General features: G+C 35.7%; 1 protein-coding gene across 1 annotated transcript in view; it reads left to right on the forward strand.

Moving 5' to 3' along the window:
* COG5 (component of oligomeric golgi complex 5) overlaps positions 1-26,173 on the forward strand; it is a 276,905-nt gene that overhangs the window by 218,661 nt on the left and 32,071 nt on the right. Inside the window, exons 14-16 of the mRNA XM_026513363.4 lie at positions 400-499; positions 20,911-21,021; positions 22,534-22,596. Coding sequence (XP_026369148.3) covers positions 400-499; positions 20,911-21,021; positions 22,534-22,596 — 274 coding nt within the window. The remainder of the gene's footprint in view (positions 1-399; positions 500-20,910; positions 21,022-22,533; positions 22,597-26,173) is intronic.

Genomic DNA, 26,173 nt, shown 5'->3' on the forward strand with positions numbered 1-26,173 from the left:
GCCTGTGTCCTTCCAAGGTCATCATTTCCATTCAAAAGCTGTCATTTCCTTGCAGATGTCTGTGATATGCAGTGTCTCTAATTGCACTTATCAGTATTAACAAGAGTGCTACTTTAAAAATCTGTACACAATTTACTCTCTTAATCACAGCCTGAACCCACACATGACGTGCTTTTATTAATGAGAAACTGGTCATTAACCGAGCTATCTCAAAGCTCTTTTTCCTAATGCTGAATTTAGGAGGAAAAATGAAACAATGCAACCAATTCTTGGAAGCAATCAGTGAAATCTATAAAAAGAATCACTACATTGCTTACTGGGTTTAAGTTTATATGTTGTTCTTTACTTTGTTGATGAACTCTGTTGCTAATAATTAGAGTCTGTTTTTGTTTTCTGCAGTGAACTAAACGTAGCTGCTGTAGATGCAGACCTTACGTTGGCTGTGTCAAAAAACGTGGCAAAGACCGTCCAGTTATATGGTGTAAAATCGGAGCAGCTTGTAAGTTATACCCTCCTGTCAGCGTTCATGATTTTGTTTAAAATTGCCAATTTTACTAGACTCTAAGTATCAATATTGAACTGACTGAATATTAATTTACTGGTGGTTTTACTTTATTGAAATTTTGAAACTTTCTGATGAGTTTGAACCCCCAAAAAAGTCATGATCTATTTAAAAAATGGCCCTCCTACCATTGTTATACTTTCAGAATGCAGGAAGGTTTTATAAGCTTTTTAAAAAAAAAATGCTGTACCAGCGTCTGCCTTCGGCTCAGGGCGTGATCCCAGCGTTATGGGATCGAGCCCCACATCAGGCTCCTCCGCTATGAGCCTGCTTCTTCCTCTCCCACTCCTCCTGCTTGTGTTCCCTCTCTAGCTGGCTGTCTCTATCTCTGTCGAATAAATAAATAAAATCTTTAAAAAAAAAAAATGCTGTACCACCTTAAGGCCTAATTTTACATATATATATAACATATATATGTGTGTGTATGTATATATTTGTGTATATATGTATGTATATGTGTGTATGTGTACATATACCTATGTACATGTACATATATATTAATATAATTATCTCAGATTAATCAAAATTCCCGTTTTGTGACCACTCACCCCAGATATCATTCATGCAGTTTACCTGTTGTGAAATTGACTTGAACTATTAAAAAATGGCTAGAGGAAGTGAAGTGCTTAAAATCATGATAAAAAAATGTTGATTTACTTTTGAAAGGTTTTAACCCTAGAATGTGGAAGTTTAACCCTAAAATAATTTTATTTGAAAGATTATTTTATTTGTATTTAAAATAACGGGTAATTAGCTGAATCATAATCCTAATTCTGTGCATTAATGTTTTAAAGTTAAGCACACATGTTTAACTAGTATATACATATGCTAACTGAATCCAAAGACCAAGGCTTTAGTGTACTTTCACCTGTGCTGATAGATGAATTTTGAGGAATGTGCCAAAATCTCTGCTGTCTTTACAGGAGTGACCAACCATGTTTTCACTTTAGCCTCTCTGACTGCTCCCAGATGGAACATCATAAAACGAAGTACTGTGGTTTTACTTATATCCTACTAGTTCTAGTTGGTTCTGGAATAATTTTTAGGGTAGGTTGGTAACAAATTGCACTGAAGGAATTTGCAGTTCCAGTGGGTGGCCACGTTCTGTTTGCCTGTTAATGTGCTGTTTTCCATTCAGTTGTTCTTGTAGCCTTGACAAACAATTTAAAAGCAACTTTTCAAAACTTTATTTATTGAAAACCAGCCCTGCAGAGACCATGGCAGCTCTTTGTAGGTTAATAGATGACTAATTTTTCTCTCAAACTTTTTTAATAGAAGCTTTTTTATGATGTTCATTGCTTTTAAAAACATGGTTTGTTGCTATAAATGAAATTCAGTATTATATCCAATAGAATCTAGTGTAATTATTGAAAATGTCAGGGAAAAAATCATTAGATGGCCCCACCTGAGAACAGCATTATAAGGAAGAGCCAGCATATGTATAGAAAATATCTTGCTTTTCTGCTGTAGGAGGTAGCAGCGGTAACAGTAACGTGTGACTTCAGTTAAGACAGTAATGGTAGGGGTACCTGGATAGCTCAGTCTGTTAACTGTCTGCCTTCAGCCCAGGTCATGATCCCAGGGTCCTGGGATCAAGCCCTGCATCTGGCTTCCTGCTCAGCAGGGAACCTGCTTCTCTCTCTCCCTCTGTCTGCCATTCCCCCTGCTTGTGCTTGCTATTGTTCTCTGTCAAATAAATAAAAATCTTAAAAGAAAAAAAACCCACTAATGGTAAAAGGCTTTGACAAAATTAAAATATATCAACAAACATTTGATTGATTTGATACTGGTGGTCAGATAGTCTGTGACCCTAAATTACTTAGGCTTACAAAACTTAACAATGCTGAAGGCGAACCAGAAAGTCGTTTTCAACTTTGATTTTAGTGCCTAAAGAGAGCCTAAACATTAAGAGTAGAAAAACCATCTAACGCTTTATTTTTAAAATATATTATTGATTAAGGACTTAAGTAACATTTTAGTATATATCTCTTATTTTGGGCTAATAGTACTGTTTCTGTTACTCCTTTATGTTTTTATATTTGACGTGTTTTATTCTTTGATCTTGCTGTGTTCCTGTTCTTTCAGAATTATTTCACTGAAAACATTTAGAAGAAAATAGCCAGTATTAAGGCTTTGGTGGGAGAAAGACTTGAAACAGAATTTGAAGTAGAATAACTACTTTATCTGTAAATGGAAATGTTGCTTGAAATATGATATGACATATTTCTATAAATGGAGGATTCTTTTTATAGATGAAAAATTTAGGTCCACAAGGTTGGAAAGTGACAGAAATCAGATCCTTAATGGAATGTTCACGCAGTGAGTGAGCTGAAGGAAAGCTAGAATTTTCAAGATAAACATATTTTCAAAAAGGGGGACTTGAAAATATAGAACCTGAAATGTAGAATGTACAGCTTTCCAGAATCCTAAATTTATTTCCCTAAAGGTCAGTTGTGCAAGTTTGTTGGCTATCAGAACATCTTAGTATACTTAACTATAGCTTTAATTCCTATCAGAAGAAAAGCTCATAAAAGGATTTTTCAAGTTGATCCCTTTTATGAACCATTTTTGTGGTCATCTCAATCACTATGTGTATTTAGATAAATTCTCCCACGTGCTTAGAAAAGCAATGTTTTTTCTTTTCAACCTCATTATTTTAATATTCTAGGATATAGTAGAGTATAACATAATTTATATGTATATAGTACATGTATATGCTTATAATAATCTGAAATAATTTTATCATTACACATGTGTTAGTTTTTCTAAGGCTTTTCTGTTATTAATCACCAAAGTTATAGGTCATACAAACCTAAAACTCTGTAGGGGCAAATTCTTAAGTTATTTTTTTCTGACTCTTAAATGGTACCAGAGAATTCATTTCTTGAGGTTGGGGGAGGGCCATAAAAATAACTACAGTTACTAAGCATTTATAGTGGCTTGGATTATGCCAAGCCATTTATGTGTCTTATCTCATTTACTTCACAACAACCCTATGAAATGGAAGTATCAATATCTACCACTACAAAAGGTAGAAATTGAGGCCAAGAAGAGTTAATAGCATGCCCAAAACAGACTGCTACAAGTAGAAAGCTAGCTAGCAGGTGTTGAAACTAGCATTTAAACTCAGATTTGACTCTAAATCAAGCTTTAAACTGTATCGTACTTCAACACAAATACATTGTTTTTTATTTGAGAAAAGTGGGATTGTTTTTTGTGATTTACTTGTTCCCTCATTTACTTTACAATATGAGATAGAGAACTAAATCTACTTTAATACATGCATGATATATTTTATGTATGTATCATAGTTTATTTAACTTCCGTGGTCATAGTGGTTAGTGTCTTGGTCCACAACAAAATGATACAAACTGGGTGACTTACAAACAATATTGATGTGTCTTGCACTGTTCTGGAGCCTGCAAAGTCCAAGATCAGAGCACCAGCAGATTTGGTGTCTGGTGAGAGCCCGTTTACTAGTTCACTGATGGCTGTCTTCTCCCTGTAACCTCACAAGGCGGAGGCGCAAAGGGGCTTTTTCAAGCCTCTTTTATAAGGGTATAAATCCCATTCATGAGTACTCCACTCTGATGACCTAATCACCTCCCAAAGGCCCCTCCTTGGGCATTAGGTTTTAAGGTATAAATCTGAGGTGGGGTGAGTGGAAAGGATACAAACATTCAGAGCATAGCAAATATTTAGATGGTTTAGTAGTTTAGTTAAAAAACAGGGATTCAACCTTGAATTCTCGTATGTGAGTTATAACCAGTAAGGGTTTATCGCCTCTACTATGTATTTAATTTAGTGCGTAATGTGAGTATCAGCTTCCTTAGGTGCCCTTTTGTGAAAAGGAGATCAGTGTTTTTTAGACCATCTTTATTTAAAAGTTTTTATTCACTTGTTTTGATAGCAGTTGTGAAGTTATAATTAATTTGCTAAATAAATAGAATTTTATGTTCAAAATACATACCTGTAGATATATATATTATATTTTATGATTGAACTGAACAAACCAATTATTTAATAGTTATGTATTGGTAATTTGTTTGTATAGTTCTGAGATGTAACCTTTAGAAGAAAATGTCACTAGACCTTGCTATTGTAAGTTTGAATCAGTGTTTTCCTTGTCCTCTGTATATTAAAATGAAATTAAAATATTAGCCTATAAGAGTTATTGTGGTACCTTTATAAACCTTTATAGGGTTGTGAATTTGTGATGTCAGAATTACAGGCAAATATACTAATAAGTAGTCCTTTTAAAAGGTGACCTGTGAGGACATTTACCCACAATAACTATTATCTGATGGTTTCAGGAGATGATATCTAGAATCTTGGTGTAAATGTCAAATGTTATAAACTGTGAGAAAGTAGATTGGCATTTAATTAGGTTGCAGACCATTTAAATGGAAACAATAATAGGAATGACATTTAAGGGGAGGTTTCAACTTTAATGCAGGTCAGTAGCTGTGTATGAGGTCAATAGTACTAGATGGCAGTAGGGTTTTTTTGCTTTTTTTTTTAAGCTTTGTAAATATACCCTTTATTCTTTGTGTGATTTCTTAAGCAATTTGGAGACTTGACATTCCTATAGTGGAAGAAAACCTACATGTGTGATATTTAAATGATGATAGACACGTGGGTTCAACTTTTTTAGTTTTAAGCAGATTATTTAATGCAGATTTAAATGTCATCTACCTGGATACTGCTCCATATAATATCATATGGTAATAATCTATATTATTAACATTAAAATAGTAAAAGGTTTTTAAAAATATGAAATCACTTGAAAGAATTTTTATATTAAGTGCAAATATACAAAACATATCTGTGGATTCTTTGGCCCAAATGCACTTTAGCTATAATACAAATACACTGAGCCCTTTGGGTTACCTACTCTCTTGATTCTTAGACAGCCTTCTACTCTTTCTTACCTCCGTTCTTTTTTTTTTTTTTTTTTAGATTTTATTTATTCATTTGACAGAGAGAGAGCCAGCGAGAGAGGGAACACAGGCAGGGGGAGTGGGAGAGGAAGAAGCAGACTCCCAGTGGAGGAACCTGATGTGGGGCTCGATCCCAGGACTCTGGGATCACGCCCTGAGCCAAAGGCAGAAGACGCTTAATGACTGAGTCAGCCAGGCGCCCCTTACCTCCGTTCTTGCAGTGAACTATTTTAGGATCACTCCTTCTTTCCCTTGAGATCATTTTCTGACTTGCTTCCCAGACTTATGAGAGCTTGATTTTCTGTGGGCTGTGCCAGGTCAGTAGTAAATGGTCATGTTAGTCAAAATTCAGTAGACCAGAGTGAAGACAGAGAGAAATGTCAAATAATGGTTATTGTCAGCTGGCTAACTGAACATAATAAAAAAAAATGGTTAGTGTCATTAGGCGGTATTTTCAAAAGAAAGTAAAAAATGCTAAGTTGTTGGCTAAAGCCTGCAAAGTCTGTATTATTTGTTGCCATGAGACCATTGCCTGACAGACAACTGCAACACCTGAATGGCATATAATACACACTTAATGCTCATACTTCTCCAGGCAGATGGAGGGCAGCTAGGAGACTTTGCTTATCTTGGTTTAATTTGCTCACAGCAAGCTGGCTGCTGATGGAGGCTGGCTTCAACCATAGTTAAATACTCCGTTCTGCATGTCTCTCCTCCTGCAGCAGGCTCTCTTGGGTTTAATCCCATGATGAAGGCAGAAGCACATGAGAGAAAATATTCCCAAAAGTCTGGCTCACCAAAATAACCCAACCATAGTGCAGTATTAAATTGCAAAGGATGTGGATGCAGGCAGGGATGAAAGATTGGGACCAATCGTGCCATCTGTCACAAAGCCCAATATGGCAATAACAAGAAAAGAGAGTTCATGAACTTTTTTTTTCATTCCTTAATCTCCTTACTTGAATCCTGTCAGTATGTATTAAATTTTTAAAAATATCTATTTACATATGTATGTATTTTTTTTGAGCTATAAAAAAATGGAGTTGAAAATCTGCATATAACTCCCTAAAAACTTAACTACTAATAGCCTGCTGTTGACCGGAATCTTTACAAATAACATTAAACAGTCAATTAACACATATTTTGTATGTTATATCTATCATATACTATATTCTTAAATTAGAGAAAAGAAAGTGTTATTAAGAAAACCATAGGGAAGAGAAGATACATTTATAATACTGTATTGTATTTATTGGAAAAAATACATGTGTAAGTGGACCTGCACAGTTCAAACCCATGTTGTTCAAGAGTCAGCTGTATTATTTTTAGGTGCACAAATAGTACAACATAATTTTTTTTTAAGTTTTTTTTTTTTTTTAAAGAGCAGGAGAGAGCCGGGGGGTGGGCAGAGAGAGAAAAACTTAAGCAGACTCCCCGCCTAATATGGGGCTTGATCTCAGTGACCCTGAGATCACTACCTGAACTGAAACCAAGAGTCGGATGCTTAGCCAACTGCATCACCAAGATGCCCCTAATTTTTTTTTCTTGTGGTGAGAACTTTTTTTTAAAGTTAGTTTGTTTGTTTATTTAAAGTCATCTCTATACCCAATGTGGGTCTTGAGGTCATGACCCAAGATCAAGAGTCACATGCTTTTCCAGCTGAGCCAGCCAGGCGCCCCTTTTGTTTTGAGAACTCTTAAGATTTACTCTTTTAGCAATTTTCGGTATACAATAGAGTATTGTTAACTATAGTCCCCTGCTATACGTTATATTCCCAGGACTTATCTTATAGTAGAGTTTTGTATTTTTTGACCACCCACATCACCCCCACCCCCTGCCTCTAGCAGTCGCCAATCTGTTCTTTGTATCCGTGAGTTCTTCTTTTTAAAATATTCTACATAGAAGTGATATCATGCAGTATTGACTCTCTGTCTGGCTTACTTTACTTAGCATAATGCCCTTAAAGTCCATCCATGCTGTCACAAATGGCAGGATTTCCTTCCTCTTTTAATGGCTGAATGATATCCCATTGCATATATGTATGTATACATGTGTATATGTAATGTATGGCTAGTGTAAATACTTTGCAGTGAACATAGGAGTGCAGATACCGTTTCAAGATAGTGATTTGATTTTCTTTGGGTAAATACCCAGAAGTAGAATTAGAAGTAGAAGTAGATCCGTATAATAGTTCTATTTTTAATTTTTTGAGAAAGCTCCAGGTGTTTTCCATAGTGGCTGCACCAATTTATATTCCCAACAGCAGTGCCCAATGGTTGCCTTTTCTTCATATCCTCACCAAAGCTTGTTATATTTTTTTTCTTTTTTGATACTAGCCATTCCAACAGGTATGAGGTGTCATAATATCATTACGGTTGTCTATTTAGATCTAATCTCTAATTGGATTTTTTTTTTTTTTGGCTGTTGGGTTATATGAATTCATAATATATATAAGATGTTAACCTCTTGTGATACATGATTGGCAAATATATTCTCCCAAGTATGTATGTATTTTTTATGGCATTCAATATCAGTTTCATAGCCAAAAGATAGAAATTTATTACTATTATAATTCACTTAATGATTTTAATTAATGTTAATATTACTTTAAAAAACTCATGAGCCTTTTTCTGTATACTTCACATTTGGTGATATATATTTTGACCCCTTATCACATCTTTATTGCCCTAAACCTGTTTTCATTACTACAGCGTATAATATTCAAATAAATATTTTTCTTCTATGTTTTCTTTATTTCTTTCATTACAAAATATGCCTTTATTTTTAACTTAATTTCAGAATGTGGAGTTTCTTTAGTCTCTGAATAATAGAATAGATACTAACCCAGGAAATAGAAGTAGTAGTTAGAGACTTGAAAGGAAATTTGGGCAATTGAATCTTGCCTCATAATTTTTTACTGTCATGTTAGCATTTCGATACCATGAAGACTTTTTGAATATATTATTCACTTTTTCAAGGTATTCCCATTAACAGGACTAGTCTGAATTACCTTGTCCATTTTTACAGGAATTAAAAGTCTCAACACTGTAGAGCTTTTACCTCTTTTCAAGCATATTAATGATCAAAAAGAGCTTTTATTCTCATTCCTGTTCCAGGGTATTGCAATATAATTTAATTCCCTACTGTATGCTTCAAAATTATACCCTATGGGAGTATGTTTCTGAGAGAGAACATTGTCAGCATTCAGTCAAGGTTAGGTTTTTGATTCACTCTGAGCACCCTTCTACCTAGCACACTCAGACATGCAGATACACCTAACAGTAAAGATCTTGCCATATTCACAAATAAGATAGAAAGAAAACCTACATTTACCCCTTAGAGCTGCTGTAAGTACGAGGCTAGTGTGATATGAGGTGAGATTGCCTGGTAAATGGAACCAGGCCAAAACACAGGAATTGGATCTGCAGTGTTACAGTGAGATGGGACTTCTGAGCCATAAGCATTAGATATGGTTGTGAATTGGAGCACGCTGGTGGTAGTGGTGGGGAGGGAGGCATGGTTGAAAGGTCTGCTCTAAAACCCCCAAACACTTGGGATAATCAAAGAGAGGAAGAGGAAAAGACGCATAAACACTTCCTTTAAAAATTAAGATGCAAGCTAAAGTTTGCTGCATTTGAATATAAAAGAACTCATTTACATCTTAGAAGACTGATTTTTTAAAATTATCCTTTACTATATCAAGCAGCACACTTTTGGGCAACTTTTACTGAACTCACTAGTAGGAAGTTGTACCAATTTAGAATATTTTCTGAGACATAACTTAAAAAATGGTGTATATAGAAAGTGTTCTGTGATAAGAATCAAGAAAATCTTTTTTCTCCTCGGACAATCTTTTTTTTTAAATCATTTTTCAACATCTTAGGGTAGGAATTGTTAATCTAGAAGGTGGGTGAAGGGGCTTCAGGGTATCTGTGAACCCCAGGAAATTATCAAATGTTTTGACATGTGAATTTTTTCTGGGAAAACATGACATATTTCGAAAAGATCTATAATCCTTCCTCCGGAAATAACTGTGTCTAGAAAATCTCCCAATATGTGTTATTCGTAAACTATAATGTCTTAATAGGGGAAAAAGAAGAGGGGATATGGGCTACTTGGGTAGAGTGAATGATTTTTAGAAAAGTTGATCAGGCCCTTGGAAGAATAGATGGGAGATAAAGTTTGCGACAAAATTTGTGTGGGTGTGATGGCTACTTCCTGTTTTCTGTCCTTTGGTAAGAGTCAGTCTTCCCTGGGTGATGAAACTTTTAGGGAGAAGATTTATGACAACTGAGTTCCTTTTGGAGGACCCGCCTTTAAGCAGATATGGCAGGTTCTGAAAAAGCCATTCTGACATATTTGCTGTTTTTCAGTGACTTCAACTCAAAATAATATACCGGAGCAGCATATTTTGGAGTGGCATGTCCTGAACTCCTTTATACACAAGTTATATAGAAATCAACTATTTCTGCATACCAGCTACAAACAGAAAATAGAATTTATTTTTTAAAAACATTATTTATAATGGCATCAGAAAATAACGTGTTTCTATGAATAATTGGAGAAAACATGGGCAAGACTACACTGAAAACTCTAAGTCATGTTGAGAGAAATTAAAGGAGTAAATAAATGATGGCACACATTTCCTGCATACATTGGATGGCTCAGTGTAATAAACATATCCATTCTTCCAAAATTGGTCTCTAGGTTCAGTGTAACAGTATACTTTTTACCAGTGCAGAAATATTTGTTCTACTAATATCAAGATCCATTAGAAACCTACACTAATTAAGATGGTGAAGTTTTAGCACAAGGATAGAGAAATACATTGAAAGAGAAACAGCCCTGTACATATACAGTCACTTGCTGTGTGACAAAGATGGCAGAGGAGTGCAGTGGGGAAAGGATGGTCTTTTCAGTAAGTAATGATAGGTTCGTTTGATAGCCTTGTGGGAAAAAATGAAAGCTCTCACAAGAGGCAAAAATCAATTTTAGGTAGAATGTAGATCTAAAGGGGAAACCTAATAGAAATACCCATACATGGGGGCGCCTGGGTGGCTCAGGAGGTTAAGCGTCTGCTTTAGGCTTAGGTCATGATCCCAGGGTCCTGGGGTTGAGCCCCACATTGGGATCCCTACTGAGCAAGGAGCTCGCTCCCTCCCTCCCAAATAAATAAAATATTAAAAAAAAAAAAAAAGAAATACCTGTACATATATACCATGAGACATGTATAATAGCATTATTTGTGATAGCCTCAAACTAGAAACAGCCCAAATGCCCATCAACACTAGAACGGATACATAAACGCTGAGATACTCATCAGTGGAATACTGTGCAGTACTAAAAAGGAACAAACTACAGCTTACATACATTCCTACATGGATGAATCTGACAAACATAATGTCAAGCAAAATACAAACATGTATATAGTTATTATAAATGAAATATTATGTCCCAAATGATTCCATTTGTATAAAGAAGGCACTTTATAGGAGTAAGAAGGAGATGATTGAGTTGGGACTACAGGAAGGGTTTTTGGAGTGCTAGTAATATTTAAATTTTTTGTCTGTGGTTACAAGAGTTTTTGATTTGTGATAGCTCATTTATCTGTATGTTGATGTTTTTTTATACATTTCTATCTTGAGTTCATATTTCAATTAAAAATACTTTTAAAAAACTGTGAAGGTATGTGTAGAGTTGGCACATGGGTGTATCCTAGCTTTATAGGAGGATAACCATTTAGTCTTTAGGACTTGAAAGAATATGGTGGCTTTTATAAGTTTTGGAAGATGTTTAGTGAATCTCTGATATTGAATAAACTAATCTTAGAAAAAAAGTAAAAAAGGACTAAGATCAGGAAAAGTAGAAATGCCTGTTTTTCTTCTTGAGTTCACCAACCACCCACCTCTCCCCAGTTTAAACATCTAAGAACTTCCTAAAATAAACTAACCAAAACTAGATATAATATGCTGTACATTTGGAAGTTTGGAGAAAATAAAGGGATGTGAGTGTGTGTGTATGCGAGTGCGTGCATGTGTGCATGTAAGGCATCTTTTCTTGGGTGTAGATTTATTTTTACTTTTGTAAAATGCATGTGGCCACTCTCTTTGCTGAGAACCCTATTTAGTTGGGAAATTGAATTTCTAATTGTAATCATTCTGATAGCCATCAAAGATTGACAGTAATGAGAAGGAATATTGAGCTCTTGGGAATTCAGATTTCCTTCCTTTTTCTCTCAAGAATCTATAGAAAATGCTTCATTTATAGTTTGAGAGCTTGGTTACAAACTGGTGAGGGAAATAGGGAGATACCTGGTAGTCTTGTGAAGACTTCTGTGTGCTAATGTGGAAAACTCTCTAAGACATGATGAAGCTAGAAAAAGAAGGTGAAAATAGTACATTCAGTAGTCCCACCAGTAAATAAAATAGATAATATAACTAAATGTTGTTTTACGCTTTTTCTTTTTTCTTTTTCTTTTTTTCTGGAAGGTCACAACAGGAAACTGTTAGCATATAGCTTTGGAGAGTGGGACTAAAGATGTGGAGAGAGAACATTTGGTTTGCAGTTTATACTTTTAAGTTAGTTCTGTTTCAGTTTTTACCATATGCACGTTTTTAACTTGCAGAAGAAATAATTGAATTTGCACCCAGAGGGACTGATCACACTGAGTGGGGCTGAGGAGAGACGTACAAGTGACTTAAAAGCCAACAGAAGTCTAGTAGTTGTTAAAGCAGTTTGTGCTCTGGATTCTGTTATACATAAAGTGGCACCTTCAACGCAGAGCCTCTGGTTTTAAGTACCCTGCTTCTTCAGCCTTGTTAAGTGCCTGTATTCTGGAACACTGAGAGACTATAGACTGGCTAAATGCTCATGCTTTCCTGGAATTCCTGTGACCCAATCTGATACGCTTGAAACTCTGTAACCTTAACTCTAGATCACGCCAGCTCTTGCAGAATATAGTAGGGGGTTTGGCCTTGGCCTGTACTCTGAAAGGGAACCATTTAATGGTTCAACAGAAAAGGAGGAAATCTAACTCAAAAGAAGGATCGAAATGCAAGAAGTAAGAGTAAGCGTAAGCAATTGGTAAGCATGTAGGTAAATCCAAGCCTTAATTGCATAAAATAAAAAATAATAGTGACTAATTTGGGACATAAACAAGGTAGAACTGAAATACTTCTCCACATTAAAGTTTGAAATGAGAAGAAGAGGTAATGAATTTCAAAGCATTCTAGAATGCTTATAGTATTCAGGAGGACTGTAAAGCCATAGATATTTTGGCTTAAGTTGAATATGAATTTTTAACAATTTAATTATGACCACTGAAAGAGTAGAAATAGAATGTATAACTTCTAAATGAACTGATGGAAAAATGGGTAAAAGAGAAAAGTATCAGTTCAATAAAAGGCTGAGAAGTGAACGGAATAAAAAGAAGCAAAGAAAATCCTATGAGAATTGCATAGTAAAATGGATTTCAAATGTATCACTGATCACAATAAATGTAGATAGAGTAAAGTGACCACTGACATTTCTCAATTTGGGTAGAATCAGTAAGTTTAGCTTTGTGTGATACACCTAAAATCTAAGTGATGTGGGTTCACAAGCAAATGGTCAAGAAAGAATTCTTGAGACATTTTTGGTGCAAAAAGGTGCTTTTCTTATAGTGCGGAGGATAGGACCCCGGAGCATAAAAAGCTGCACTTTTTGCTCTATGAAGCTGATGGTTATATGCTTAGTGCTCAAGGGGGAGGAGACAAGCAAGGAGTATTAGATCATAAATGTCTTCTTCAGATTTCCACTCGTAAAACTACTTTAGCAAGATTTCTCTGGTGCTTATCATTGAGCTTGGTATTAACTATTGGTGAGCTGTACAGGCAGTCATGAGACCTTTTAAGAATGTAGCAACCAGGGGCGCCTGGGTGGCTCAGTCGTTAAGTGTCTGCCTTCGGCTCAGGGCGTGATCCCAGAGTGCTGGGATCGAGCCCCACATCAGGCTCCTCCGCTGGGAGCCTGCTTCTTCCTCTCCCACTCCCCCTGCCTGTGTTCCCTCACTCGCTGGCTGTCTCTCTCTCTCTGTTAATAAATAAATAAAATCTTAAAAAAAAAATGTAGCAACCAGTACGTATTTGATCCTTATTGGAACAATGCAGGCTATAGGTCAGCCTTCTGGGCTAAAAGTGAACATTTTTTTGCTTCTGTCCCTCATCAATGAGGACACATAAAGGATGAAAGTAAAGGAATGGAGAAAAAATATTTCAGGGACACCTGGGTGGCTCAGTCGGTTAATAAGTATCTGCCTTCAGCTCAGGTCATGATCCCAGGGTCCTGGGATCAAGTCCCCTATCGGGCTCTCCTTGGTCAGGGGAGCCTGCCTTGCTCTGTGTCTGCTGCTGCCCCTGCTTATATTCTCTCTCTGACAAATAAATGAGTAAATAAATTGTAAATATTTCAGGCAAATACTAAGTATATGAGAGCTGATAAAAAAAAGAGCTATAATAATATCAGATAAAATAGATTCTAAAGCAAAAAGTGTTATTAGGGATTTGGGGGGTGTCATAAAATGAGAAAAAATAATTTACTAGAAAGGTATAAGAATTATGATACACCTTACAACGAAGCCTCAGACTAATAAAATGAATGGATAGAATTTCAGAAATTGACAAATCCACTATTAAAATGGGAAGTTGCATGGGTTAGGGGGTTAATCAGGCCACTGTAGAATGATAGTTTTTAGAATTACCTCCTCAAGACTCCTTCTCAGACAATTGTAGTCATTTAAAGTAGACACAAACTTAGAATGACTTAGCCAGATTTTGCAAAATAAATTTCTAGTTTTTTAGGTAATAATTGCTCTCAGTCAGGTAATCTTTTTTTTTTCTTTCTGGCTTAACGTTATAAACACTACTATTAAAGTTAATATTCAGAGAGAGGCTTATTACTTTGGAGTTCAATAATATAAAATTTTTTTGTTATTAGGACTTTAGTTAAATTGAAATTTATCTTTTGACTATATATAAAGAACTTCGCTATAAAAACTAATACTGCATTCAAGATTGTAGGCTTAATTACATTAGAACTTATATCTCTCAAAAACTGAAAGTACTAGTCTATATTTGCAAATACATAAACTCATTTTTAAAAAATTTTATTAGCTAACTTAGTTTTTAATAGTAGGATGCCAGGAAATTTTTTTTTTTTAATTTTGTTAGCTAACTTAGGCCTTAATAGTAGGATGCTGGGATTTTAGTTTTTATATATCCCTGGGGATAAAAAAAACTTTCATTTCTTTTGGAAAATCTATAGTTTGAAATTCACTCTGTACTAAACCCAAAGTATCCTAAATAAAAGAGGCCTCCTGTATACTTCATGTACATGTAAAGAGCTTTTCTGTTGATTAATGAATTAATCATAGTATTCATTATTGGAAAATGGGAAGAGCTCAGTATACCTGACAGAGAACAGTTCTCTCTTCTTCAAGGAATTAAAAATATGCAGACTTGTGACTAAATTTAATTAACAAGGCCAGTGTTTACGAGCCAGTCATTCGTTGTGGGTAGGTGGAAATTCCATCTGTTGTTCAAAAGCATAAGGTCCTTTGAAGAGAAGTAAAGTAAGAGCTCTAAATGATCCATTCTGAGCAAATTGTGTTTGCCTTTCCCACCCTCTGTGGTTATCAAATCCCATGTGCCAGGTGGACATTTTGACCTAAAGAACAGGAGTGTGGAAGATCTAGAGGAGGTTAAAGAGAAAAGTAGGTTGATAAAATGGCTTTGTAACAAGAATACAGGGTGTATGAGCAATACAGTTTTGAATTACAAAGCTACGTGTCATTCCAATGTGCATATAAACAAGATTGGATCTTTTTTTTTTTTTTTTAAAGATTTTATTCATTCGACAGAGAGAGACAGCCAGCGAGATAGGGAACACAAGCAGGGGGAATGGGAGAGGAATAAGCAGGCTCTTAGCAGAGGAGCCTGATGTGGGGCTCTATCCCAGAATGCCAGGATCGCGCCCTGAGCCGAAGGCAGACGCTTAATGACTGAGCCACCCAGGCGCCCCAAGGTTGGATCTTATTTCCACCTTTTTGGTTGTATGTTAACTGTCTAAAAGGCAACCCATTTCCAGCTGTCACCTCTTTGATAACAGATTTGTGCGAAGGCTTAATCTGATGTCAAAACATAGCATTACTGTTGAATCTGTTCTGTGATTAAATGTACCTGTCCTTACTTTTAGATAAATATATATGTAGTAACACTTCCTTTTTTTTTTTAATCAAGTGGTCAAATATTGGACAAATTCAACAGTCTGAAATATAAATAAGAACCAAGAAAGGAATAAAAATATCCTCTGAACCACTAGAATTGATATCACAGTGTCCGTGCACTGAGGTATATACTTCATTCATAGGAACGGCTCCCAGCTACCATGTGGTTAGTCCTCTCTTCCCACTTTAAAGCAAGTTAGACCAGGATGAGGGGAGATAAGAGAAGATAAAGAAGAGAAAACTAACACCTTAGGAATAAGAGACGGATTCCCAAAAATCTCAAAAAGTTAAAGAAAAAGGAAAGACAAAATTTCCAGAGATATGAGTAAAGGGGCAAGCAGCCATATATACACACTAAGCTCTGATGGAGTCACTTTTAAAACAAAAATGTGTAATTGCACAAACACGGCTCACAGGAACACTAGTGAGCACATACAGTGGTTCATTTTAAGTGGAATTTGCCTTCAGGTACATGTTCTATGTGCCTTATTTATGAAACCAGAAACGTGTGACATACACTGTAGAAAGATTTTCTTGGAAATATTTTCTGATGGTATTAGCATCTTAGAAAATTAGTTTCATTGTCAGGAAATTTTAGTTAAGCTGACATTCCGGGGAAGAATTGTTACATAAACCTACGAATTTGTCCTTTGCTGTACGTTTGCAGAAACATGCCCTATGTCTGCGTTTCAAATACAATATAATTTGTAATATATTACAGACTAGAGATGTTTGATCATTTAATTGTGTGTGTTTAATTTTATGTTTTTTATAGGATAATTGACATGTTATAATGAGCTAAGTGATACTTAATTATACTTCTTATATTCCATAATCTCAACCGGGTAATCTATGATGAAGGCATTTGATAATATATATATATATATAAATCAGTTATTTTCATCTGTGTCACAGATTAGTAGATCAAAAGAAACTATCTTGGGGACCTTGGGTGCTCAGTCAAGTGTCCAGTGCTTGATTTAGGCTCAGGTCATAATCTCAGGGTCGTGAGGTTGGGCTCCATGCTCTGCAGGGAGTCCACTTGAGATTCTCTCTCTCCCTCTCGCTTTGCCCCTCACCCCACACACACTCACTCTCTCTCCCCCCTCTCTCTCAAATAAATAAATAAATCTTAAGAAAGAAAGAAACTGTCTTTCCCCAAAACCTTCTTTGGGGCAAGTAAACAGTGACCAAAGCAGTTTATTTTGTCATATTATCTTAAATCTTTCAAGGATGGAGATTTACATCTTTTATTTTTTATCATTGGATAAAATTATCTTGTGCGGCCATTTCTAAGTGTATTCTACAAATGAACATTTTTAGATACTTAGTAGAATTCCACAGTGCCCTTTACTAATATTTTAGTTTCTTCGCTGCATAATGCTTCATAATATTTCTTAACATTTTTGCTCTCTTTCCAGTCTTTTTGTGAAAGTGAGCTCTTGCACAAATTTGCTGTTTGTTCTAGTTAGGTCTGTAACATAAGCACCTCTCAATGGTTTTTCTTACATAATGCGAATTGCTTAATATATACCTAACTATTCTCTTATTCTTAGACATGTGGGGTTTTCCAGTTTCTCTGTTTTATAAATAGCATTATCTCTGTGCATGTAACTTTAAGTATTCTTAGGATACATCTCTAATAGTGGGATAAGTAAGAATATAGCAGCTTTAAGGCTCTTGGAATATATTGCTCATTAGCATCTCTTGACCTAGAAAACATTTAGATGAGTATACTTAAAATCATTGGACCATCTGTCCAGAAAACTGATATGACATAGATGAGGGATTACAAATTGATTTCATCCCTTGTGTCAGGTTTAAGAAACCGGTCGTTGCTCCCTGGAGCACTGTGTTTTCAAGACTGTAACAGGACTAGTTGATTACTGATGTCTTCTTAATGTAAATTCCTCATTAAAAATCTATTTGATAATTTTACAGCCGTGCTCACCACTTTCAGAAAAATAAGTATGGATGTAACTGTGTAACTAAAGGTTTATGAGAACTTCTCTAAGTTTTTGTTAAAAATATCTGATTTAGGGGCACCTGGGTGACTCAGTCAGTTAAGCGTCTCTTTTTTTCAGCTCAGGTCATGATCTCAAGGTCGTGAGATTGAGCCCCAAGTGGGGCTCCACACTCAGTGGGGAGTCTGCTTGAGATTCTCTCCCTCTGCCTCTGAGCCTCCTCCCCCTAATGTAAATAAATAAATCTTTTTTAAAAAGATAAGTAAATCTGGGTGAAGTGTCTATCAGTGCTCCTTGCACTATTCTTATTTTTGTAATATTTTGTAAATTATTGAAATTCATTTCCCCAAAATGATCATGGCACGAATGGTGAGAAACAGGGCAATCCACCAAGCTCAGGTGTTGGGCTGACTGTATTCTGTGCTGTAAAACCAGGATTAGCAGCGGATTATCTTAAATTTCCAGTCTTCTAGTGTTATATTTTCACTTTGATATTTGAATTTTGTTCCTTGTTTTTGGCACGGTGATATTTCATCTTTAGTTCTTTTGTATCATCAATGTTTTGCTCTTCTAAGTATAATATTTCCTTTGCAGAACTTTGTAGGTCTCCAACTTAGCCGTCTTATTTTAGCCTTAGTTTTTGCAAGGCTCAAGGCATCCAGCAGATAACCCTTGAAGTCTGGGGATTTTTCTTTTTATACTTTTTTAAAAACAGCTTTATTAAAATATAATTCACCCATGTCAGTGTATATTCAGTGGATTTTAGTATATTCACTTAGAACATTTCCTCACCCCCAACAAGAAACCTTCTACCCATTAGCAGTCACATCCCATTTACCCTCTTTGCCCATCCCCTAATTACTAATCTGCTTTTTGTCTCTGAATTTGCTTATTCTGGATATTTTGTGTAAATGTAATCATTCCACGTGTGGCCTTTTGTGATGGCTTCTTTTGGTTAAAATATTTTCAAGGTTCATCCACATTATAGCATGTCTCATAACTTCATTCCCTTTTTTTTTTCTTTTTTTTTTTTGTTTGGCTGGGCAGTGTTCCATTGTGCGAATAGACTACATCTTATTTATCTACTTACCAGTTGACATCTGGGTTGTTTTCATTTTTGGGCTATTACACTATGGAGTAATGTTGCTGTGAACATTTATATACACTTTTTTTGTGAACATGTGTTTTTATTTTTCTTGTCATGTATAACAAGGAGTCAAATTGTTGGGTATATGGTCACTCTGTGTTTATCTTTGAGGAATTGCCAGACTGGTTTTCCAAAGTGGCCAGTCCATTTTATGTTCTCACCAGCAGTGTATGAGGGTTCTGATTTCTCCACATTCTGGCCAGCATTTGTTACTATTTGTCTTTTTTATTATAGCATCATCATGGATCTGACAGGCATTTCTATACTTTTAAAGCCCCCAAATATGGTCAATTATCAGTAATAAAAGGATCTTCATGCTTTTCTAGCAGCAAGCCTGTGTCTTTATTAAGTATGGAATACTTAAAATAAATAGACATAAGATAACATAAGAAAAATTCTTTCCTTTTCCCATTTCTTTTCTTTGTTACTATTTCAAAATTATTTGGAGAGAATCTCAGGAAAAGTAAGAGAGACTGGATTTTTTAAAATTGTATAGCTAGAGTTCTTAACTTTTAAATGCCCTGTACAGACAGATACGTATTTAGCATTCGACCCCCTTTGTCTGCCGTAACCACTGGTGCCACTGACAACTGCCACTTTATTCTCCAGTTTTAGAGCTCAACTTGATTGCAAGTTGGTGACCATGTCCATAAGGAAAGGCACAATAAACTGGAGTTCTTTAACCTGATGTCAAAAGGTCTTATCTTGACTTTGTAGCCATCATCATGGGTTGTAATGTTAACAAAGGAATATTCCCTTTATTTTAATTGCAGTTTTTAATATTTTAAAATTGCATTTTATTACTACAAGTAGGAGTTGATAAAGTAGGCATTGAGTTTAATTTTTATAAATGTATGTGTGTGTGTTCATTAAAGGAAAGTAGAAAGCAAAATAGTATTTCTTTCTCCAAGACTTTATTTGGCTTGCTTTAACAAAGGCAAGATGATCTTAGTTTCAGCTCTCCTAAAAGGCCAGTTTTTCACATGTTGAGATCTGTATCCCCATTCATAGACTTGACTTAGATCATTTTTATTTGTCCTACTCAAATTTAATTCACCTTTAGAAAAAATTGTTACAGGGGCACTTGGGTGGCTCAGTCAATTAAGCATCCAACTCTTGATTTCAGCTCAGGTCATGATCTCGGGTCCTGGGATTGAGCCCCATGTCAGACTCCATGCACAGCACGGAGTTTCTTTGGATTCTCTCTCTCTCTCTCCTGCTCCCCACTTGCGCACATTCTCTCTCTCTCTAAAATAAATGGATCTTTAAAAAAAAAAAAATCAGTTGTTACAGAGGACTTGATTAAAATCTGATCAGTATGAGAATAGTTTATACGTGGATTCTTTTCTCATATCAAACTATAAGAATTCTAGATTAACTCTTAAAGCATTACATATACTCTCTCCTAAAACTCGTGTGTTCAGAACTAAATTAAAGGTGAGGAGTAAAAAGTTCTTAATACCACTTCCTCTGATCATCCATATACAGTATAATCTTAGCTAACTTCCTTTTTCAAACAAATTCTTAATCTAAAAATGAAAGTAAAACCCTCTTTTCACCACCCATTTCATGGAGTAGTGTGATGGCTTTCAGATGTAAACAGGATGGAGGCTTATTTTTATTCCTTCCTCCTTCCCTCCCTTCCTTTATTTACTTTTCTGTGTTTTGTTTTATGGCATATTTCTGAGTTTTTGAGTGGAAAGACTAATGGCAGTTGCCAGAAGGTATTCCCTGAGAGAACTGTGCTGATGTATGAATATACCAGCACACACTGGGCTTCTGGGTCACACATGCCTCAGGTCCATCAGCTCTGAAGTATTGATGGAAGATGTTCTTGTGCACATAATTGAGCTAATTGGGCTTCCTCATTCATAGTGTTCTCTCTACAGAGGTTCCCGGCTGTGCCCGAAGTCTAACACTTGACCTGAATATTTCCAGTCACCATTTTTTTTTTTTTTTTGTTCAGGGTCATGAGCTTCCCAGTTAAATATGAACTATTATTTTGGTAATTTCTTTTTCGTGTTGAATTCTTACAGCTCTCCACACAAGGGGATGCAAGCCAGGTGATTGGGCCTCTTACAGAGGGGCAGAGAAGAAATGTGGCAGTAGTGAATTCACTGTATAAGTTGCACCAATCGGTAACAAAGGTAATCTTTATTTTGTTTTAATTAAGTTCTTTTGACTTAATTTCAACTTCTTTCTTTTTGCCTCAAATTTAGACAACTAGGAATTATTATTTACTTTTTGCAAAAGAATACAGTGGAAACATGATGACTGTAAAATAAGCTGCACGATGAACTCTTTTTAAACAGTTTTTCTTCCTGGCCTTTATCATTTGTGTCATTTCTTTCTATACATTTTGTTTAAAACATATGAACTCTAGATCACCAGGGTTGGTTGGTATAATCAAGCTTACTGAGCAAATGATTTAAGGGTAAAACATATGTTTCATATCTTTTAAGAAGCATAATTTCATAAGAACTCTTTAATCCCTTCAACATGAGAAGGTTCCATCTTTGCACAAAGAAGGGGGGAAGGAGCTGCATTAAACACAGTGAATTTTTATGATATAATCACTGATGACTCCTTGGAAGTAGAAAATATATATTCTTTTTGCTATTGTTTTACTAATTAATTTTTTTAATGATGAACTTTAACTTGTTTGCCTTCATATATTATTTCTAAGGTGAAGTGTATTTATAATTACTGGGAAAGGAACACTTTCAACCCAGTCCTTGACTTTTGAGTAGCTTGTGTTTTCTCTCTATAAATCATTTCCAAAATATTTAGTAAGTAGAGAGATAAATATTTAGAAGACCTGAAGGAAGCTAAAGGTTAGGGATGCTCTTGAAAACATGACCTTTAATTTGAGTTTTAATATGCTCAGTTGTATTTTAGAATAATTATAAGTGATTATTTATTTACTTAAATTTTTAACAAGCCTTTTATCAATTAGTTTCCAAAAATGTGTATATCACACATTAAACAGACTGTATTTTAAAGCGTTATTAACAAGTAAACCTCAGAAAAGTAAGTAATGGAAGTAAATGAAAAGAATAAATGATATATTTATTGTCCATTCCCTTTCATTATTACTCTAAAGCATCACAATCAATGAAAGTTTCTCTTTGTTTAGGCTGATTTAAATGCGTTTATTGATACTTTTGAAATCTTCATAATATTTGTATTATATGTAAGTGTTTGACATTTGTATTTTAAAGACTTGTCGAAAATTCTAGTCAGCCCGGAGAAAAATGAATTTTTTAAAAGAAATACGTAAATATGGCTTTAGACTGACCTTTTCAAGTTAAAACTTTATAATTAAAACCTATCTAAAGTGCATAAAAGAAAGCCAACTCTTAGAATTCTTAATGTTTTAATTATTTGAAGTATTTAGTATAATTGCTTTATATAATATAATTGCTATATACAGGAAGTATATAGTATAATTGCTTTATACAGTAGTTTTCAACCTTTCTTAACTGATAAATACTAATGAGTTTTTAAAACATGTATGAGATATAATCTAAAGTAATGATACTATTTTATGTGTCTGTGAAAACAGCTTTATCATGCTTTATCATGTTATGACCAAAATTAGTATTTATAAAAATAAATGACTTAAGCAAAACTATAACTGTATCAAAACCTTGTTCTAGGTTGTTTCCAGTCAGAGCTCATTCCCACCAGCAGCTGAGCAAACTATAATCTCAGCCCTAAAGGTAAAAGAATTTAATCTTTGACTCTATAGATCAAAGTGGTTTTAGAATTGTTTGGATGAGTGGGAGATGTCGCATTTTAAAAATAATTCCGAATCCTCTACACACACCAAAAGGAGCTGCTGATAATTATCCTAAAGAGAAAGAATACATGTGTGTTTATATTTTCTAGAACTTAAAAATAGACCCTGTTGGTGTCTACAGATTGTGTTCTACTTATGAAAATTTTTCATAAGCGAGGAAAGCAAGAGTCTTCAAGCGTTCACTGTGTCTTAGGGCAGTACAGCCTAGTATGATCCCAGTGAAGTGGTGATTTTGTTCCCTAGAGAACACTGAACGAAGCTGGAGATGTTTTTGATTGTCATGACTGGGAGTGGGGCGCTCTTGGCATCCAGTGCCAGGATGCTGTTTAACATCTTGCAATGCATAAGACAGCCCCCAGCAAAAAGGAATTATTGGGCTCCAATGTCAGTAATGCCAAGGTTGAGAAACTCTAATGTGTATCTGTAAGGTGTGAAATCAGGGTAAATTCTTTTTTTTTTTTTTTTAATGTGCTAACACAAATATGCTGAGGAAGTTTAGTAAAAAATAATGTTGGTGTGAGATTCAGAGCCATATGTAGTTGACAGTGGGTAACTCTTAAAAAACAAGGATATCATTCATTTTAATGATAATAATAGATATCCTTTAGCACCTGCTACTTGCCAGTCACATGCCATATAATGAAATATTATAACAACTATTCAAGTTGTGTATTATTATCCCTATTTTACACAACTTAGAAAGAATAACTTGCTCAAAGTCCTGATGCTGGTAAACTCAGACCTCGCTGACTCCGAAAGAGTTGTTATCTACTACACCTTGCCATCATCATTCATTGGCTTACTAAATATTTATTTGGTATTTACTAAGTAAGTAACACTGTGAGCAGACTCTGGAGCCCAACTCCCTGTAATGAATGCCATCTCAGCTATTTAACTAGCTGTAGGACCTCAGACAAGTTAAGTAGTTTTCTCTTGCCTTCGTTTCTGCATCTGTAAAATGGTACAACATAACCGTACAAAGATAACAGATGTCAACAGTTGGATGGATTTAGATCACTTGGGTAGAGTTAAAAGAGAGGGAGACGGAAACACACTACCAGTGAACTCCAAGGAGAAATACTTTTTTTTAGAGAGTAAAGAAGCTACAAAGAAACAACGAGTGTGAAGAAGAGGCTTGGGAGGGGATGATTTCACAAATCCTAAAGGAGAAGAGAATTTCTGAGATCAAATGCTGTCCATAGGTGACATGGATGGGGATTTAACAGGCCCCAAAACTTAAGGACACTGAATTCACATAGGAGGGTGGGAGAAGACAAGTCTGTTTTCCCCCAGCACAGTGAAGGCACACTTGGATGTTCTCTCTGTATTCTCTTTTCCCCCCAGTGTGCTCATCTCATTGTGATGAAATATTATTAAAGCTGCCATCATAAAATAATTGTTTTTATTAAGAGTTGTCCAAGTTATTGATGATCATAAAAATACCCAAAATCAGGCCAGTATGACAAGCCGAAAGGTCTTAACATTTTTGCTTCCAGGCAGGGAATTTACATAGTCTCCTTTTCTGTAGTTCCACATTTTTTCCTTCTCTTCTAGCAGTAGCTGTCCAACACATTTTGATCACTACCCAAGATAAGAAATAGATTTTACTTTTTTATTTTTTTAAGATTTTATTTATTTATTTATTTGACAGAGAGAGACAGCCAGCGAGAGAGGGAACACAAGCAGGGGGAGTGGGAGAGGAAGAAGCAGGCTTCCAACGGAGGAGCCTGATGTGGGGCTCGATCCCAGAACTCCGCGATCACGCCCTGAGCCGAAGGCAGACGCTTAACGACTGAGCCACCCAGGCGCCCCGATTTTACTTTTGACCCCATACACAATACATAAGCATTTATAAATATATGCACACGCATGTAACATATACTCACACATGTAACATATACACACACACACACATATATATAGAGAGAGAGAGAATATACATCTATATGTATTTCTGTAATTGAAACAAAGGTTTCACAGAACAATATTTTTCCTTATTTTGTGTGATGCATACTTAAATTTTCTATACTCATCTATTACTTTTTTTTTTTTTTTTTTTTAAGATTTATTTGTTGGAGAGAGAGCACATACATGCAGGGCCAGGGAGAGAGAATCTTAAGCAGTCTCCACACTTAGTGCAGAGCCTGACAGAGGGCTGGATCTCACCATTCTGAGACCGTGACCTGAGCTGAAATCAAGAGTCTGCCACTTAACCTACTGTGCCACCCAGGTGCCCCCCCTTCATCTATTACTTTTTAAAATATTCTGATGGTGATTGACTAAATTCATTTTTTGACCCTAATGATCACAGCTCATAGTTAGGGAAAGTCTAGTCTGTGGGTTAAGACAGAGTGCCTACACTTTGCCTGATAATAAAAGTCTCCTAACAAATTAAAAATAGAAATTCTTCAGAGGCACCTGGGTGGCTCAGTCAATTAAGCATCAGCTCTTGATTTCAGCTCAGGTCATAATCTCAGGGTTGTGGGATTGAGCGTCACGTGGGGCTCGGCACGGAGTCTGCTTGAGATCACTTCCTCTCCCTCCCTCTCTGCACTTGCTCTCTCTCAAATAAATAATAAAATCTTAAAAAAAAATACTTCAGAGACTATAATTCAGGATAGGGTGTACTCTCTGAATCTGTATTTTTAGCATAAACAAAGGTTATTCCTATTGTTAGTCACTTTGGGCTGGGAGTTGAGGCTAGTGCCGGGAAAATGGCCCTGATCCTGGGCCACAGCACTCACTCTCGGGTTTGCTCTCTAGAGCCAGGGCCTCATGTAGCTGGGTACTGTGGTGTGCTGAGGCATTGCCAATTTTGCCCTTGAGAACTGGGTGAGAGAAGACTGGCAGTTGGTTTAAGGCTCCTCTGCTGTGGCCCTGACAATTAGAGACTTAATTGCTTATGTTAACAGAACTCAGTGAAACAGTGTTGAGCTTACTTTTTAAGTTAAATCATATAAAAACCAGAAGACATATTAAGTAAAAACAAAACCTTCTGACTTAAAGAAAAAAAGAGAACCTTGAATTTTAAAATTGTGGGAGATTTAGTATACTACTTTGAATTAGGGGTAGAATGTTAGGGTACATAAATGATTGCAGCTTAAGAACCAAAAATCTATATGCTTTTATTATTTGATAGAGAAGATTTGTTTTAAAGATTTATTTATTTGAGAGAGAGAGAGCAAGCAGGGGGAGGGGCAGAGGGAGAGAATCTCAAGCAGACTCCCCACTGAGCACACAGCAAGATGCGGGGCTCGATCCAGCAATGATGAGATCATGACCTGAGCCGAAGGCAGACGCTTAACCAACTGAGCCACCCAGACATCCCTTGATAGAGAAGATATTAAATATATGTTTCACTTACTAAAAATATAGGTAAGGATACATAACAGTCTTTTCTTCTCTACCTTGTTGAGATTTTACCCAGAATTAAATGTTATTTTAGGCTTGAGGTTTGACATCTCATAATTACCTACTATGTCATGGGTGGCATAATT

Source organism: Ursus arctos, unplaced genomic scaffold (genome assembly GCF_023065955.2).
Source record: "Ursus arctos isolate Adak ecotype North America unplaced genomic scaffold, UrsArc2.0 scaffold_3, whole genome shotgun sequence".
Lineage (NCBI taxonomy): Eukaryota > Metazoa > Chordata > Mammalia > Carnivora > Ursidae > Ursus > Ursus arctos.